General features: G+C 52.3%; 1 protein-coding gene across 7 annotated transcripts in view; it reads right to left on the bottom strand.

Annotated features, from left to right (window-relative positions):
- RPS6KA1 (ribosomal protein S6 kinase A1) overlaps positions 1 to 19,159 on the bottom strand; it is a 45,281-nt gene that overhangs the window by 17,197 nt on the left and 8,925 nt on the right. For 2 of the 7 annotated variants that reach the window (XM_075114853.1, XM_075114852.1), the window contains exons 3-4: positions 17,768 to 17,833; positions 2,465 to 2,518 (exon numbers count right to left, since the gene is read on the bottom strand). The exons of 2 other annotated variants lie outside the window; for them this stretch is intronic. In XM_075114853.1, the coding sequence (XP_074970954.1) occupies positions 2,465 to 2,518; positions 17,768 to 17,833 (120 nt within the window). The remainder of the gene's footprint in view (positions 1 to 2,464; positions 2,519 to 17,767; positions 17,834 to 19,159) is intronic. 3 more of the 7 variants (XM_075114856.1, XM_075114855.1, XM_075114854.1) reach the window with 2 other exon arrangements.

The following is a 19,159-nucleotide window of genomic DNA, read 5'->3' on the forward strand; positions in this document are numbered from 1 at the left end:
ATCTCAGGGCAGCCAAGATTTGCATATGCAGCCTGCCAGCCAGACCACATCAGCAAACGCACATGCCAACTAGACCAACAGTGGCATCGGCGGAGACATTGTTGATAGCTTTCTGAGAAAAGCTTTGAGATGGCATCTTGCTGACACAAGGGAGGTTTCCTCCCATGGACTCATCCAGTAACTTGCAATGCAACAGTTCGGACTCCGGGGGCCAGCTCCTACAGCCTGTTTAACAGCACACCAGAACAAGCCTCCAGCACAAAAGCACCTGCGTGACACCAAGCTGCAGCACAAACAGGCTTTGCTTGGCACCGAGATAAGTTTCTTCTAATGGCACCACTCAGCAAACCACTCTAGAAGGCAGAAAAAGAAAAGCAAACCAGACTGATCCAAATATCCATCTGAAGCATCAGCCCGCCTGGATGAGCACCCAGCAACACCAAGTGAAGCAAAGCGAGCTAGTGGCAGTACTGACCGGGCTGGAGAGCTGGCTGGGGGCAGGCAGCTGCAGGCTGCAGGGCTTGGCTCGATGCTTTCTCTGCAGCCACAGCGTGAGGAACGCGCAGATGCGAGGAAGTTTAGGGTCCCTCTCCATTCTTCCATCCCGATCACCATCGCACAGCCCCAGTAACCGCCACCCCCACGAGCTCCCGGGGATCAGAGAGGCTCCCGCGGCGCTGCATGGACGCCTCACGCTTGAGGTTGCCGGATGGAGGAGATACAGGTGGTTAAAGCCCAGCTGGCAGATGCGCAGACAAGCGACTCGGTTGCACAGAGGCAGGCTCACGCTCCCACTCCCCAGCAACAGCGCTTGTGGTTGGGGCTTTTTTTCCCCTTTGGTTTTGCTTTTAAAAAAAAAATAATCTCACAGCTCCTTGTTCACGTTTGGGTTCCCTGGTTCAGACAAGACGCTGACAGAAAACATACGTGGTCTAGTTGAAGTGACTTCCATCTAGTGCTGCATGAATCTCATGTCAGGCTGTGAGCTTTAGGGGTATTTCCACAACAGGGGAATATTCTGAGAAGCCACTTACGCATTAAAAAGGAAGAGAAAAACCCATGAAACCCCACACAGAAGTCTGTCAGCACCTCAGAAAGCTGCACAACTCTCTACTCTCACACTGGTACAGGGATGATGGGTCATCCATGGTGGGATTCAGGGTGCATTGATCCCATTGGCATCATTAGGATTTGCATCTAGTCCTTCGCTTGCTTTATGCAGCACAAGAGTCCTTGCCGTGGACACTGGAGTTATCTAAGAGATACCTGGGAAGTTCCATGCGAGTTGTTTTCAAGGGCATTTCTGATGCAGACAGCTTCTGAACCCACTGCTGCTCGGATTTATTGGCAGGACAGAGAAGAGGTATTTAGATCGCTTGTTTTGCCTCCTTCCCCCTCCAAGCCTCTCCCCCTTTGACATTTCCATTGGGTCAGGACAGACAGATGTTTTCTGCAGCAAGACCCCAGAGAGTGCAGTTAAGAAAGAAACGCCTTGAAATGAGTAAAAAGACACCCACACACCTTTGCAATTAGAAATAACCCTGTGTCAGCGTTGATCTCTGAATTTCTCCAGAGAGTGCAGAGTATGAAAAGAGGATCTGGGTATGGACCCAGAGAGGCTACTTATGACTGTCTCGCCTCTTCCGCCCCCAGAACGTGCTCTTTGAGAACTGACAACGAAAGAAACAAATGACTTAATACCAGCAAGGCAGCTGGTCCCAGCTCCAGAGGGAACCTCAATAGCTGAGGAGGTCCAAAGCAAGGGAGCTGGGCATAGATGCCAGAGAGCAGCATGGAACAGCACCGTGCAGCTGCTGAGCGCATGTCTCCAGGAGGCTCGGTTCATACTGCCACCTCCTTCATTCTGCCACGGTCCCACTGGAGCAGAAACCGTTGCCCACAACGCGCAGTCCAAAGATGAGCATCGCTGCTTCCAAGGAAGCTTTACGCTGCTCAGTGAAGCCGTGCAGGTGCTGCAGCCAGGCAGCTCTCTGCATGTGGGCCTGGCAAGATCTGATAAATCTTGTCCTGACCAAGACAATTCTGCATGTTGTGTTATCAGGCGCTTGGCACAGAAAAGCAATCAAAAAACCCCACTGTACATCCGTGGAGCTAAAACACTGGAGCGCCTGCCCCAGCAAGCTGACAAGATCAAAAAGCCACAGGAGACACAAATGACAACACGGAAAGGGGTTTGGTGTGGGGAGGAAGGAGGAGGAGGAGGATAAAGTCAAGTCCAGGATGTCACATGAGCAAGTGAGTAATAGCTGTTTTCTGTATTAGCAGTCCCACCTAGCTGAGATGGGCTGGTAGGGGCGTGCTGCAAGAAAGGGTTTGGTTTTCAGAGAGGTCCCTGCAAGCGCTGCTTCCGCCCTCGCCTACGTGGGACGACCTGTCATGGGACAAAGTGCAAATTAAACGCATGAGTCTCCTTGAGGTGCACGTCTGCAGCAGGCTCTCTTACCTTGTCTGCCGCGTCCACAAGGTCTTTCTCTATCCAACTGATGTCTGATTTTGCCTGTGGGACAATAAATAAGCGTCAGCACAGAGGGGCTGTGATACTCCGCTAAAGTTTTCCCAAAGAACTTGTTTAGCAAGACCAGGCGAGCTGTGTGCAGTCACTGGTGGTGTCCCACCAGCCATCGCTCCTCGGGATGCGATTCCGAGCTGTGTTGGTGGCTCCAGGAGAGCAGCTGGAGCCAGCTGCTGCTAAAGGCTTTGATAAACTCTGATGGGTGGTGGAGAAGGACACGGTGCCGGCACTTGGTTACACACATCCCCCACAATCAAAGTGCCACCGCCAAGGAAAGAGAATTGATTTCCTGCAGGTTGATTAACACCTAGGTCAGATTTTACTTTCAGCTACACCAAACGCATCTGTCCTGGGAGCGGTGTCCTGGGTCTGCGGGGAAGTTTGGCACCCCCATGGCAAAGAGAGGGCATCTCTCCAGGGGCACGCTCGGCGTTTCTAAAGCAACCAGGAGGAACATATTCAAATACCAAAACTCACCACATCCCTCGAGGGCAGGGCAGGGCCAGCCCAGCTGCTCTAACAGGTCCCTGAGCGATGTCAGAAATGTCAGTTTATGCTGCCTCTGGGGCCAGATGCAATTCTGTGAACCCTTACAGGGAGAGGGGCAGAGGCATTTAAAGGGAGCTCAGAAAAGAAGTGCTTCGCAGCTAGGATATGGCTCCTTCTCCCCCAAAAACTCAGACGTAAAGGAACAAGTAAGTTTTTGCAAGGTGAATCCCAAAGCCTGCTGTATTTTAATGAACGTACGTAGATTTCCTATCACATCTAGGTATTCTTTAACCTGTTTTTTGGATAACGAGCTAAGTTTGAATAGAAAAATCACCACCCCCACCCCCAAATCAAATCACATTTAAAACATTTCCTCCAAGAATTTCAAGTCTTTGGCTGCGGATGAGATAAAACTCATGTGACTGCAGACAGAAGGGAGCTAAGAGAGACTCGTGCTGTGACTTCTCTTGTGTCTTTTCAAGCAGTTCGTCAGCACAACGGAGCCTGCGGCACTGGCAGGGCTCTTCGGCGCCAGCAACGTCAACTGGGTGGGCGCAGCGCGAAGCAGAGCGACCTGAAAGTAGGACAGGAGCTACAGAGAGGCGAGAGAAGAAAAAGCAAGCCTTGAGGGAAGGGAGAAGCTGTGTGAAAACAGCAAGATAAGAGTTAAGGATTAACTGATTTTCAGTTCCGGAAGGACCGAATCGGATCGGAGGAGGCCCTTGCAGTCACCTCTTCCCCTTCCTCCCCTCCATTGCGCTGCCCTTGCTGCGGGAGCCGCCAAGATCTCCTTGGGTCTGGGAGAAGGTGGCTGTCCCGCTGCCGCTGTGGGAAGCGGGCGCCCGGGGGCAGCCAGCCGACACATCTACCAAAGCCACAACTAAACCCCTGCCAGAGCACCCAAAAGCGATCACAAAAATCTCAGCAGTGCCCCCCCCCGGGGATCACATCCACCCACGGGGAACCCGGCTCCCTCACGGCTCCCACCAGCGAGCAGGCGCTAAACCCCGCCTTGGATGGGGATGGATTGATTTCTCTCCCACAAGCACAGATCCTTCTGCAGGTCCACCACACCAGCGCAAGACACCGCTCCTGTGAGCTACCAGCCATCTCCTGACACCCACAGCCTCGGGGGAGGCCATTTTACACAGATTCCTGCACCACTGGGAAATTATATTTGCTGCTCCTGGGAAAGAAAAGGACACGCCTGGCCACCGGCCAGGTCTGAACCCAGGAGATCGCTCAAGTCAGAGGAGGAGACAACTTCTGAACTTCCCAGTGCCACCTTCGCACTGCACAGATGGCTTAGTCATCCTAGATCAGGGGCTGGGGACATACATATGGGTTTGGTTTTTTTTTCCCGACACCAAGTTCAAAATACAAGTCCTCCTTCCTACTTTCCCCTCTTTTTTGAGGAAGGATTTTACAAGCCAGAAGCCAAGAGACAGGTTTGTTTTTGCTCGCGTTTTGTCACTTTGCTGGTTGAGACAGTCACATCTAAATGCAAGGGAAAAAAAAACCCTGCAAGAGCTAGAAGCAGATTACGCTTTTGGCATTTTGCTTCCTATTCATCAACAACTAACCAGAAGCTGTTTTAATTTCTGTTGCTTCAACACATGCTCTTGTCCCAAAACACTCCCAAATTCTGGCAGCACCTAGGAAAGACACTTCTTAGAAAGCAGTTTACCCTCAGAAATGCCTTTTCCAAAAGAGAAGTCGTTAATTAAAGCTGGGTAAGGTCTGACTCTCTAAGGTCAGGCGATTCACCAACTTCTCGTGTCCTGCAGAAGAGACACAGCACAGTACTGTACGCAGAGCAGATATTTTATCAGCTAGACACTTGCCTCCTGGATCCTTGGCTTGCTGCGGAAGAGGAGCCTCAGCATCTCCAAAGCTTTAGGCCGCTATTCTCCCATACTTTGCAAGCTGGCTTCTGAACTTAGAGCACTCTGCAGCACCCAGAGCAGCACGAGAACCCCGAGTGTAGTAGTTACGTCACTGGGATGTATTTTGGGAGTTTTTTGCTGAAAGGAAACTGTGGTTTTGTACGGGGAAATTGCATTGTGTGGCGATGGCTGCACAGTACCAGCAGCCAAATGAAAACACTGGATGGCTTTACGGGTGCTTAGGCATGGCTCTTTCCATCAGCAAATCTCAGCAGGATTTTCAAAAGGATCAGTGTAGTCCCCCCATGTCACAGACAGGAAAACAGGCATAGAAAGAGCAATTGCAGCCACCACACAAGGCAGCAACAAGCAACTGAGAGTCTGTATAACTTTCTTCCCCAAAGTTAAGCTGCCCCTGCTCTGAGCAGCACAAATGCTGAGCCCGGCACAAATATTCTCCCTGTAGGATCAGCTGAATTACAGGTCTCCAGGGAAGGGGCCAGGAGAAGGCAGCTTCCACACACCCTTCCCTCGTTTGTCCCTGCCCGGTGTCAGTCACCGCTTGGCCATCTGCCGTACCAGGTCTTTGGGACGCTGCTGCGAGGCCCCACGTGAGGTTTGCACACTGACATCTTACGGGAGGGTTGCACAATCCTGCCTGCTTGCTCAGGGTCAGCTCCTGCACCGTGACACCGCTCCGCACCCTGCTCTTGTACATCCAGGGGTACCTTAATACAGCCAGACAGGCAGCCCAGACACACGGACTGGAGCGGAGAGGGAACAAGGGCTTCAGCCCTATGGCTTTGAATTGATTCTCTCCCAATTTTTATGTTTGCAAGGAAAAGAGTGAGCCATGTGCTTAATCCCAGTTCCCGTAAAGAGGCCATCTGCATTTTGTCTATGCAAAACAGATGCCCTAGATGGTTTCAAAAGTTACCCAGCTGCTTCACCAGTGTCACTGCAAGGTCCTTTGCTGCTTTACGAATCCCTTTAGCTGTCCCTGCTCTGTACCTTAGAAAAGTCACAGATCCTGCTGAACTTCTTTCCAGATCCATGCAACTTTTGCGATCATTAAGTTGCTTAGTGCTGCCCCGGACTGCAGCATTCAAACTGCCACCAGGCTGCAGGTGTATCTACATGGAGCGCCCTGACAGCTCCTTCCCACTCCTACAGCCCGTTTCCCGGGGGGCAATCGCTCCCTCCTCACTGGCAGGAGGCACAAGGGATCTCAAAACAATTCTGCAGCAGAGAAACACAGAAGCTAGAGCTTACGTTTGGGCAGCTACAGCTTGTGCAAGGAATTAAAGCAGCTGCAGAAGGCAGGCATGCTTCAGTGTGAGACGGGACGATGCAGCACCCTGGTTTGTGGTCTGGCCTCTCTTCGGATCAGTTTTCTGACCTGTGCGTTAATATGGGCACAAAGACCTGCATCCTCACCCCATCCTGCCTTGCCAGGGGCCTGGCTCAGCCTGCCTGCCCCTCTTCTCCCCTAGAAACAGCGCTTTGAACCCCTGAGGCTTTGCACAAGGAAGAGGCCCATCCTGAAGTCCCTCTGCTAAACCCAGAGACCATAAACCAGTCTTGGTCAGAAGCAGAAGCCATCAGCTCTTTGCTTCAGATGCAGCTGAGGGAGCCGTGGAAGGAAAAGCTGCTGCAAGAACGCAAGCCTCCGTTGCTTCGCTGTCTCTGCTCCCAAGAGAAGGGTCCAGAACCAACCAAAGAGGTAATGATCCCAATATAAGGCGATCGATCTAAAGCAAGAAGCATAAACCAAAGGAAACTGTGGTGCAGGCAGCTGCATGTGATTAGGCAGGTTGTGGGTCTAAGGGCTAGAAATACGTGGGCTGAGGTGAGGCAAGAGCCTTCCTCCATCACACTCCCAAGTAACCTTACACATCCTGGGCGAGTTTGACAATTTTAGGGCAGAATTAAGTTGCTTCTAGGCCTTATTTGATAGTTCTGAAAAGCAAAAATCTGGGTCCTGGGAGAAGCGAGATGATGTTGTCTCAGCAGCAGTGGGCCAGATGCTGGCACTGATGTGCCAAGACCCAGCTGTAAACCTTGCATGAACCTGCGGTCATTGGCACATCAGCCCTAGGAAAGGTGATCCCCAAATCCAGTGGTGCCAGACACAAAATGGGTCCCAGGGCATGGTTTAAAGATGCTGCAATCAAATTCTGCGTCAGCAGACCTGACTGTAGGGCTAAGCTCCAACAAGTCCCAACATCAGCTCTATAAAACAGGACGCTTGCTAGCCTTACAGATTTAAATCAGAATAACCAGGGATTGCCTTTGCCTCCTGCTAGGATCCAGTTACATCCCACTGAGCACTGGGAACAGCATCAGGGAGGGAAGGATCAGGGTTTCATAAACAGGAAGGCGATGGTGTGAAGAACTGCTGCCTGAAGAGAGCCAGCTGCTGTCACATCAACACGCTTCAGAAGTGGGACCGGTGCCCCCGTGCTAGACCAGAGGGATGTCTCAGCAGAGGTCTCAGCTGCTGGCCAGGAAGCACTGGATGAAGACGACATCTACCGCGTGCAGCCGCTGGGGCTGCAGCTTGTGCTCCTGGGTGCCAGCCTCAGGAGTGGGAGCTTCACACTCCTGAACTTTTGCATTAAGTTATTTTATACAATCTACTCCAGAACAATAACCTCCCTACAGAGCAACAACTCCTGCTCTGGAGGGAGCTTGAAATAAACGGGAGGCAAGAGATGCCACAGCTTTCCAGAGGAAGCAAGTCCTCTTTTTGCTGTTGTAAAGAACAGAGAGGCAAAGGCTGCTCTGTCTGGAACTTTTTTTTTTTTTTTAAAGTGGTGGTTCTCAAAAAGGGGAACAAACAAAGCAAAGAAACCTCTGGAGGCCACTGCCTCCCCTCCTGCAAAGGCCTTATTTGGGCAAGGCTGATAGCTGGTCTCGTTTGCAACCAAAAAATTGTCCAGAACCACGTACTTTTGTTTGCACTTCTTTGGTGGATCGCCTTCAGTGCTCCTGGGAACCCCCAGACTTGGCCCCAGCCTGAAAAATCCTGTGGGACACTTGCCCCTGAGCAGCACGGCTCTGCCCTGAGCAGAGACACCCTCGCGAAGCGAAGGGCTTCAGCCTGAGGTACCAGCATCCGAACGGACCCGCCAGCCAGCACGGAGGATGGGCTGGACCTGTTTAGAGAGATGGGACAGAGAGAAGGAAGCTGTGCCTTGAGGCAGAGCCATTTCGACACGAGAGGAAGTGCTGCCCACAGCAGCGAGATGGTCGTATCAGCAGCTGCAGATTTTAACTCGCTTTGTTGCCATCCACTGACTTCCAGGAAAGCAAGGCAGGCGATGCTAACTACCCCCACAGGAAACCTGCCCTCTGAGCGATGCCTCTCGACAAGTCTGCAACTGCTCCGGGAACTCTCAGGGGCTGAGAAATGTCACCCCGTACCTGTGCTACGTGCACGTCCTGCACACGGCAGGGTCAGCGCGTCAGCCCACCGCTCTCCTGGGGCTTTGCTGGGAGGGGAGAGCAAGAGCTGTCAGAGTAAACAGGTGCTGCTACTCCGTATTTATCAGGAAGGGAGATGTTTCCTGGCCTGCCACTCACTACAGCTTAGAAGAGAAGTTGAAAACAGAAGTCCAGCCAAGCAGAACATTTTGTGAGATCGTACCGATTTCATTCAATTGCTGAAGTTAAAAAAAAACACCCGGGAGAATTAAAGAGTTTCACCCTATCTAACTAAGCGGGCATTGCAGTATCAAGGTTGCATTCAAAGATTAAACACCAAAGCCACCTTTCTTGTGCTAACACATACCACGTATGCAATTAAAGAAAAAAAAAAATTATTTGAAACCTCAAGCAGATTTAAAAACCCCTCTGCCCAAGAGGAGACTCTGTCCTGTTCTTCTGCACATGTTCCATCGGGTTTAATCCCAGCCCACACTCCCTGGGCCATGCCAGCTCCCTCGGCCCCACGGCTGCCCTCCCTTCTGGGTATGAAAACTTCTGGGCTGCAGTTTTCCCACTCCAGCATCACCCCGAACATCACTGATCCAGCGTCACTGCAGGGCTGCCTTCTCAAAGCAAAGGTCTGATCATCGCTTCACTGCGTTTTATAAGACAGGGTTACTTTTGCTTAGTATGTGCCTGTCTGCATCGGCAAAGGGTCAGGGAGAAAAGACACCAGACCTCTCACTTGAGCTCCTCAGCCACTTCCAACCACACACGGAGCAGGAAAAGCTGCAGAAGAATTCAGTCCTGGGTGTTTTATAAAAGCAGGTGGCAGATGGAGGGAAGGGGTAAGCCCATGCCCCTGTGAGACATCAGAGAATCAGCAACAGCTTTTTGCAGGAGGAGCATAAATGCTTGGGGTCACGGACAGAGGTTAAAAGAAGAGGGAGATTCTTAGAGCAATCCAAGAGGATCTGCAGGGAAAGAGTCAGCTTCATTAGTCCTTTAAACTAAACTCACGCTGAACAAGGGCGTTTGGTGTTTTGACAGACAAAAGCCTCGCGAGGCAGCCAGAGCCCAGGGGGTGGCTTTGAAGCTGGAAGTCTTGGACAAAGTCGCTTCTACAAACACAGCTAAGGAGCACCAGAGACTTCGGCAAGTGGAACTTCCCGATAAGTGGATAAGGACGGGGGCGGATTCCTGGCAGGAGCTTTCCTGCTAGAGGTTTGCAGGAAGGGATTACCAAGAGGGAACAGCGCTGCGGTGGGAGAGAGGCACGTTTCACTCTCCACCATCTCTGAGGACTGTTTTATTGGTGTTCTGAAAAAGAAAACAAACCAAAGACGGGGGAGGGAGAAGAAACCCAGGACACACAGTCAGACCTCTGCACAGCGAGGCTGCCAGCAACACCGGCGTCGGGAAATCCTGTCCATTGCTACCTTCATGCACAAACTCTTACGGGACTGAGGCCGCTGGGAACACTGAACAACCAACTCCATCGTGGCACGGATAATGCCAGGAACCTCCCCCTGTATCATTTAAAGCAAAAGCCTTAGACTCTAAGCATCCTAGAAGCACTCCGCTGTCTTCCTCATGGCGATTCCTCTCCACTCAGAGAGGCAGCCAAATGCTCAGTGCAAAATTAATGTGGTCACCCTTGGGAAGGACTTTGCTGCCACTCCGAGCAGCGATCCTGGCCCCCACAACAGGGGTTATAAGCAAATCCCTAAAAAGGGAAAACTCAGGCCAAGATGGTGCAGTTTTACCCTGTTTGGTGTTTAGATGGAGCAGTTCCCCCCTTTTTCATGGGCCCCTTCTCTCACCAGCAAGTTCAGTTCTTTTGTATGTCAGAAAGTGACCCACATCGCCTTCTGTGGAGGTGGATGGAGCTGTCACAGGGAGGAGACACTGCAAAAACCCAGAGGCCACAAATAGACACCAACATGCTCTGACAGCGAGGAGAGCAGCAGTAACAGAGCATGGGACTTCCCGGCAGAGCGCTGTGGGCCAGTGGTGACAGGTACCGGTGTCTGCAGCCTCGGGACAGGCTGTGTCAGCCCCGACGGGGCCGAGAGTGACAGGTAGCGGTGTCTGCAGCCTCGGGACAGGCTGTGTCAGCCCCGACGGGGCCGAGAGTGACAGGTAGCGGTGTCTGCAGCCTCGGGACAGGCTGTGTCAGCCCCGACGGGGCCGAGAGGGACAGGTACCGGTGTCTGCAGCCTCGGGACAGGCTGTGTCAGCCCCGACGGGGCCGAGAGTGACAGGTACCGGTGTCTGCAGCCTCGGGACAGGCTGTGTCAGCCCCGACGGGGCCAAGAGGGACAGGTACCGGTGTCTGCAGCCACGGGACAGGCTGTGTCAGCCCCGACGGGGCCGAGAGGGACAGGTACCGGTGTCTGCAGCGACAGGACAGGCTGTGTCAGCCCCGACGGGGCCGAGAGTGACAGGTACCGGTGTCTGCAGCCACGGGACAGGCTGTGTCAGCCCCGACGGGGCCGAGAGTGACAGGTACCGGTGTCTGCAGCCACGGGACAGGCTGTGTCAGCCCCGACGGGGCCGAGAGTGACAGGTACCGGTGTCTGCAGCCACGGGACAGGCTGTGTCAGCCCCGACGGGGCCGAGAGTGACAGGTACCGGTGTCTGCAGCCACGGGACAGGCTGTGTCAGCCCCGACGGGGCCAAGAGTGACAGGTACCGGTGTCTGCAGCCACGGGACAGGCTGTGTCAGCCCCGACGGGGCCAAGAGTGACAGGTACCGGTGTCTGCAGCCACGGGACAGGCTGTGTCAGCCCCGACGGGGCCGAGAGCCCTGGGGCACCCTGCCAGGCTGGCTGCCCGGCTACCGCTCCCCCTCAAGCACACTCCAGCAGGTGGCACTTGGAGCATCTTCAATGCCCAAAACACGTTTCTGTTCTGAAACAGGAGGGTAAGAGCAGCAAGGAGCCATTTCATAAACACCCATTTCCTAAACACCTCTGTGAGAGGGTTCAGCACCCCCAGAACAGGGGGGATCTACCAACAGGTAAAGGGATAGGATGTCCTCTCAAGCAAAGCCTGAGGTTCAAGAATGGAGGAGGCAGAAGGTGGCCTCACACAGCAGAACTCCTGTGGCAAGGCAAGCCCTTCTGCTTCACAACATCCTTGTTGATCTGTTTTTAGCCGACTCATTTGACCAGGAGCACCAAAATATCTGCCTTATGCCAGAGAGCTCAAGTCCCTTGTGGGATGGAGAGCAGGGAGGCTCAGGCACAGGCACCCCCCTTTGCACTCCCTGTCCCCCTCCCTGCTCCTGGCTCTCTCCAGGGGCATTCTGGCACCAGACCCTGCAAGTTTCTTTAAAAAAAAATTTTAAAGAAAAAAATCTCTCCACCCTTTCCAGGCACTACAAGCCACAGCTGGCCAGGATCAGCTGACAATGAGCAGTTTGGGCTCAAGATACAAGCTCAGACAAAACATCTTCCCAAACCTCACCAAGACTTTCCAATAGCTCTCCTGTGGCACTGCGGCCTGCCGCGGAGCTGCGAGAGAAGCACTTGCAGCTGGCAGGACTTTGCACCCAGTGAAATGAGATGCCAGAGAGGAAAACACCTTTAACTGCCAGGAGATAAGGAACTACTTAATTATGCAGCTTCTACAGAACAAATTAGTCTCCATTTAGAAAGTGCAAAGGATACTGCCTCCCTTTTCTGCAGCCCTACCCATGTTTCCCAGCAAGGAGGAAAGGTCCACTCCCAGCAGATTCAGATCACCTCGTGCTTTGATGGTGGTAAAACCAGGAGATCCCTTCCCAGGCTTTTCTAAATGAAGAATATTACTCTTAGGAACCAGCATTAAAGCACTATCCTCCATCTAGGCATGATGAAGTTTTGCTACTTTCGGTACAGAAGATGAAAACTCCTTCTAACTGAATTATAAAATATAATGCTGGTTTCAAAAAGAGAACCAAGACTTGCTTGCTGCCCCTGGAGTTATCGTGGGATGTGGAAACTATTCTCTATCACAGGAACGCAGGAATTCCATACTCCTCCCACAGCACACATGCTGCCGGCAGTTTTCTTTCGCAATAAGACACATGAAAAGTGGTCTCAGGACTTGGTAAAGCCTTTGCTTGGTACCTACCAGGTTTTGGTATGTGGAATAACCCACCTCTCTCCCACCCCCTGGGACGGATACATGGGTGAGATAACATTGAGAGAAAAAGAGATCGTCACATTTTCATGGTGGCTTTGAATGTTATCAATGTTAAAAAACCCCCCACGCCCAAAACACCCTGAGCTGTGTGTTACCAACACCCTAGTGAGAGCATACAGGATGAGCGCCTGTCGCAGCAAAGCACAAGTTTTTCATTTAAAGCTTGCAAAAAATAGTGATCCAGCCGGCGGCCGCCCCCTCCGTGCCTCAGCCGTGACACAGGCACACACGTGCTGGGGACGGGACTGTAACGTGAAGATCACCATCCATCCCCTTCCCAAACACCACAGTACAGGAATTACAGTCACCCTGAACACTGGGAATAACATGTTTTGTTCTGGTCCCCCAAGATAGGAAAAATGCTCTTTTAAGGAGCTTTCTTCCCCAGCTCTGTCCATACGGAGACCCTGGGGCTCCCTCCCGGTGCTGCTGCACTAAAGGAGTGAGCCCCAAAGACCACCGCTGACCCCAGTCCCGGTGCTCTCTGGCTGGCCTGATGATGGTGTAGGGCCATCGTCTCCCCCTCTCTGTAAGCAGACACTGCACATTCCCGATCTGTAGCCGGGCCAGCCTGAGCCATCCGGTTAAATACACCTCTCTGATGGCGAGGAAATCAATACCGCCAGGTCTCAGAGCGCTTATGGGAGCACAAAAAGATTGTGTTCCCAGTGCATTTGGTATTCCCAGAGCCACGCCACAAGCTCTGCTGAGACTGAGGTTTCAAGTACAAATGAGGGATAAACACCTTCATTTTCCGTATCCGAAGGGGTGACATTTCCCAACTGCGCACTCCGGGACCAGCAAGGGAAGGACCTGGATTTCACGCTGCAGCTGGGAAACCCTTTCTGCCTCAGAGCACTGTTGCAATGAGATCAGCTGGGGTTTCTGGGAGGCAATGCCTCTGCCTCCCTCACTGCGGAGGCAGCCCCAGGCACACAGCGAGTGGTTTTTCCTACAGGCGAAGGAGAAGGGCTCCCGGCCAGGCAGAATTCCTCAGAGGAGAGCTGGGACTGTTCCTCAGCCCCGTGGCAGCCCTGGGAAGGCAGCACAGTGCAACCGGCGGGGAAAAAGTTATTGCAGCTTCACCTGGAGCTATGGAAGGAATTTACTGCTTGTGTCAAAACTAGGCTTTGACTTCCAAATAAAGCTGAGATTTGTGAAGCTGCAGGAGCTTCAGAGAGACTGCTTGCGTATGCAGGGAGAGTCCTGGATCAGCACCTGAGCCAGCCATGGAGCCAGTGACCCCCCAACAAACCCAGCCCAGGGGACTCAAAGCTCCCAGTTGCTGGGCTGTCACACTCCAGAGACCCAAGGCCACTGACCCCTTCAAAAATCAAATTACTAAAAAACTAAGTAAGCTACTTAGTTTGAGCTCTTCGGGGCCCTCTCCGTGCCAGGCCTCTGCTGCTGTCCCTGGCGCAGAGGGAGCTGCCGCCACCCCAGCCCCTGCGGCCAGTCTCCATCCACCTTTCCCTCAGTCTGAGAGGAGCCCACCACTCCTCCACCCCTCCAGGGAAGTGCCGGCAGAGCTCCGGCCTTGCTCACGCTTCCTCCGGGGTCCGCAAAGAACTTGGCTTCAGCGATTCCGTGCCCTCTGCCCCTCCAGCTCAGACAGCCGGGCGAAGCCTGCCCGAGGAGGGGCTGGCAGGAGGATCCCTCACTCTGCTGCAGGCTCAGGAACTCCTTTAACTCTGATGGGGAGAGGGATGACACAGGTTTCCTCCAGTCACGGCAAAAGATTTTTTTTTTTTCCTTCAGTAAGAGACACGGAGCTTGAGGCAGTTTCTATTGACCCACGAGGGGATGGAAATGGAAGAGAAGAAACCGGAGCAGTTTTGATGGGTCAGCACACCATGCGTGAGGGCTGTGTGAGCGCTGCTCGCCAACTCTGCAGACTCTGCTGCATTCCTCGTGTGCAAGTCCTGTAAACTGACCCCTCTTCAATTATTCATTAGAGTCTGCAGCTCATCAGAGACTCTGCTCCTCAAACAGGCATTTATTTGTTGTGTTCTTATTTTTTAAGAGCTCAGAAGCTTGCTGTTAACCATAGCCCGGCCTTGCCAAGGATGAAGAGCAAATGCTCTGGCAGGAACAAGCCAGGCAGCCGTCAGGCATTACATTAAGAACAAACACACTTGATTACTTCAACTGACAAGACAGAGCAGCCAGTTTAAACTAAGAGCTTTACCACTGACAGGCTGAAAAAGCCAAACGTTAAGAGGGCGGCAATAGCTGCAGCCCCGTCCCTGTGGTGCAGAGGGGAAGGCAGATTTCCAGGCACCACCGTGCCATCCTCAAAACGTTCTGCTCCCACCAGGTTATCCCAGGCCCTGCACAGCCCTGGGGGACCAGACCGGCTCTTCGCCGAGCGGCTGGAAGCAACAGAGGAGGGGCAGTGGGCACAGAAGGGATTTGCTGAGGTACCTGTCTCTTCCCACGTTCAAAAGCTTTCCAGTTCTTGGAGAAAACAGCAGCAGCTGTGCAAACACACCAGGCCTGTTTCAAAGCAGAGCATTTCACTTGTTTGTTTTAAAACCCTTCACATTAAGAGGCCGCAATTAGAGTGGTGTCCAGTAGTGATGAGGATCACACCACTGCGACATGTCTTCTGTCAACAAGGTTCGCAGGCAGCCTGGAGCTGGAGTTCATGTGCAACGCTGGCAGCAAGCAGCCTACGCAACGAGAGCCCTCCATCACCTGGGCACTAGGTGGGCACACAGGGCTGGCCCTTCGGTGGCCAGCAGGTCTCAGGCGAGACTTTCTTTCTCCCCTGCTGTGAAGAGAAGGTGCTTAAAGCTTCCCCTCCGATCACCCACTTAGTGATGCAGCTCCAGAGGAGACAGGACAACTGTTCCGCCAGTCAGCGAAGCCTACAGCGAGACGCACAGTGCAAAGCCTGGGTGACGGAGAGAGGGACTGTTGGAAAGCAGAGCTAGGAGCAAGCACTGATGCAGTATGCCACGACGGAGCAGCACAGAGTCTTCCTCTCTCACATCCTGCTGGAGGAGCATGAAAAATTCCCAGCTTGTGCCTAGAGGTCAGAGCAGGATTCCTCACCAGCAGTGAAGTCCAGCCTGCAGGAAAGCCCGGTGAAGAGCTGTGCTTGAGTACCTCAGCTGGTACGTAATGAGTTTAGCAAACATAAGAATCAGCCTTATTTCTAACAGCAGACTACTGCTATTGAAGCACACAGAGGACTGGCACAGAGCAGCCTCACGTCTCTCAGCTATCACAGGTAAATGGCTACAACCGTCCTTCCTCCAAGTCATCCCAAAGAATTACAGTTCAGAGCTGTGGCTGCCACCGCACTTTGTCATCACTAGACTGTTATAGCAGGGTGTTTCACCCGGAACGACACAAACTAACGTTAATGCTGGTGATGCAAGTATTTCTCTGGCCCAAAGTGTCTGTGTCCAGGGGTCCTACCTTGAGCCTCCCTTGCTGAAGATGCTGTGGGGGCAGATCTTTCTGCAAGCTTTACTTGGTCAGGACACGATAAATCAGCAGGAGCTATTCAGCTCTGGGAAAGAGCCCTGTTTTCCCATTTACTGCATCCCACAGCTACCTAACAGCAAGTCCCAGCCTAAGCAGGTGGGGCACCTCATGCCTGGTGTGCACAGCAGAGCAAGCCCTCGCTCTGGTCTCAAAGGTCTATTTTATGGTGTGAAGCAGAGCTGGAAGAGGTTACTTATTCGCTTCCCCAGTTTGCACTGCACACTGTGATTATCACCCAAGAACAAGCTGATCAGCACTCCCAGCCGTGCCAACATTACCTTCAGAGAGGGAGTGGGCACACTCAGCACTGCAAATCCACTCCTCTGCTCTTCATTATGAAGTGATTTCATTAATTGTGTGTTGTACTTTCATGCATAATTCCTCGCACTTGGCACCTTCAGGGAGCACAAGCTCACCCCTCAGCCAAGCTGGCTGCAGAGCAGGCTGTAAAACCCCAATTATCAGAGGTTCCATTTTTCTACTGAATTCAAGCCCTCTGTTGCCATTCCCCAACTGAACAAGGACCATTGCCTACCTGACAATTAAAACCTAAATAACATAGGAGAGAATGAGGTTCAGTACCTAGAGACTGACGCACAGCACTGCCGATTAACCCCTGGAGCAGAGCAGCTTTTGAGAGCAAGGCAAGAGATCGCCCGTTCTGCTCCTGACCAGCGCAGAGACACAGCTGAGGTTAACCCAATGCTGTCACAGGAGATGCTTCTTTCGGTGCCAGCCCAGGCTGTGTCAAAGATGACAGGTAGAAGAGGAAGAAAGCAAGCCCTGAAATGCAGAGAATCAGGATAGTAGTCCTGCCTGTAAGCAGCAGTCCTGCTCCTCTACCACCAACATGAATGTGAAAGAGCAGCTCTGCTGTTCAGCATCCTGCAGACATTGCACTGACACCTTGCACCAACTGCGCTGCTGCTATCCTAAAGCCAACATCAAATTTAAACAGGGTCAGACACCACCACCGAAGAGGAGAGGAAAACAAAAAAGCCATCCTTGTACCTCTCTTTGCCCAAGGCCCCTGTTCAATATAGCGTTGAATTAGCAATTTGGTTTCAGGGATGTGGCCAGGTTTGCCTGGCACATTGCAAACTCTTACAGTAGAGACACACTGAGAACATCCAGGTAAGCAAGGATTTGGGGATGAGCAATCTAGGATTGTGCTCGCTGTCTGGAGAGGGTTTGGCTTGGAATACCTGATGGCCACAGAGCTGGAATGCTGTTGGGATGGCCCTGACTGCAGAGGGAGGCAGGCACTCCAGTCAGCTCTCTGCCCAACCTGTAGGATCTTGCAGGCATTTCCAAGATACTCAGATAAACACACTGAGGTACAATGCTTGCAGGGACTTGTGTACCACAATTGTTCTTGAAAGGTGGGAATCCACACAGGAATAAAAGCTGCAAGAAGTTGTGAAATGCACCAGCTGTTCTCAGCAGGAAGCCGACTTGGAGCTACAAAGGCAGCTAGAAAGTACCAGATCACAGCCAGCCTGGCCCAAAACATCCTGTCACTGCCTCTGCGGTGACTATTTCATCATGTTTCATGCCCAAAGACCCTAATGTGTGACAACAGCAGGTGAGATGATGACAGAGGAGTTAGACTGCATCAGTCTCGCGCTACCAGCTGCGAAGTTCCCAACTCTTTTGAGGAACTCTTGGGTTTCCTCCTTTGCAAAGTGTCTTTGGTTAATGCCCAGGCACATAACGATTGTACTTCTGGCAGCATCCTACTTACGGGGACAGGGGGAGGGATGGCGCTTCTGCGTGGGTGTTGAGCAATCGCCGCTGTCGCTGCTTCAGGCTATTTTTAGAAAAGATCACAGAATTAGCTGCAAAAGGATAGCAAGTACAAACCTAGAGTAAAGGTGCCTCTTCCCCTCAGAGCTCTCCACACACAGCTAGGACAGAAGGGCATGGGAGGGATCCTGAGCAACCTTCAACTTGAGAATAGCCAAGCTCAGATGTCTACTGCCGCTTCCTTCTCCTTCCTTAGTCCTTGTTGTGGGTGGAGCCAGTGCCAGAAGCTGCTGCTGACGTCTACCCCGAGATGAACAGAAAAATATATAGATGCTCAGTGCGCGGCCTGCCTCCCCCATCTGCAGCATCGCAGCTCGTTCAGAGCGCCAGGGTTTGCCCTGAAGTTGAAGGTATGTGTTTATAGGAGGGATTTCATTCGTCTGTGCTGGTAGCAAACGTACCTTGTACAAACTTGGAAAACGCAACCGAGCTTATTTCAGGAGCACGTAGCAGGGCTTCATGCGTTCAAAAGTTACCGAAAATGGGATTGTCAGACACCGCTCACAGGCATTTTGGCCACAGGGCCTTGGAAAAGTGGAAAGCAGGACACCTGCATGTAGCACGGGGCCCTTGTGGTTTCCCTGCTGTGGGATGTTGACAACTTGCCGGCTGCTCTGCTCCAGCTCCCCAGCTGCAAAGGGGACTTCACGTCCGTGTCCCGCAGAGGGACAGACACAGAGCAGCAAAGAGAGCCCCAAATGCTTTTTGGCCTCTATCGCATGATCGTTCTGTGGGGCTGCATCTACAGATGGAATCAGCCAGGGTTTGTCCCAGCGATGTCCTCCAAAGAAAAAAAATTTCAATTATTTTTAAAGCAACATCCTTCAGTGGCTTTTACGGGAAGGCAGTTTAGCCAAGTGTTTGAAGATGAAAGAGGCAAAGTCTCAAGTCTTAGAAGCCCAGCTGGAATCCAACCAGAAGAGGCTTTTTTTTTTTCCCCATGCCAGAGACGCAGGCACAGTGAAGAACTGTAAAACCACTACTCTCAGGGGAGGGAAGTGCACAGTCTCATTGACCTGAGTTCATCTGACCCACAGCAGATTTCTTGCAGGCCGCTGGAAAAGTGCCAGGCCAGCAACTGGGACAGAAACGCAGAACAGGTAGTTAAGTTGTAGTGGCAATGCTAGGATTCCAGCATAAGTTCCTGGAAGACAACTGGCTGAAAAGTAGACAATTGGTTTTTAGGTTTAAATTTCTTTTACTAAAAATACGACAGTAACCAACTGGAAAAACAATAGAATAAGCCCCCATGGCCTTTAGCACGGATGATGATTCAGACAGAGAAACTGCTACAGGACAAATGCTTGACAAGCCGTTCAGCAAGGTCTCC

This window comes from Phalacrocorax aristotelis, chromosome 20 (assembly GCF_949628215.1).
Source record: "Phalacrocorax aristotelis chromosome 20, bGulAri2.1, whole genome shotgun sequence".
NCBI classification, from domain to species: Eukaryota; Metazoa; Chordata; class Aves; order Suliformes; family Phalacrocoracidae; genus Phalacrocorax; species Phalacrocorax aristotelis.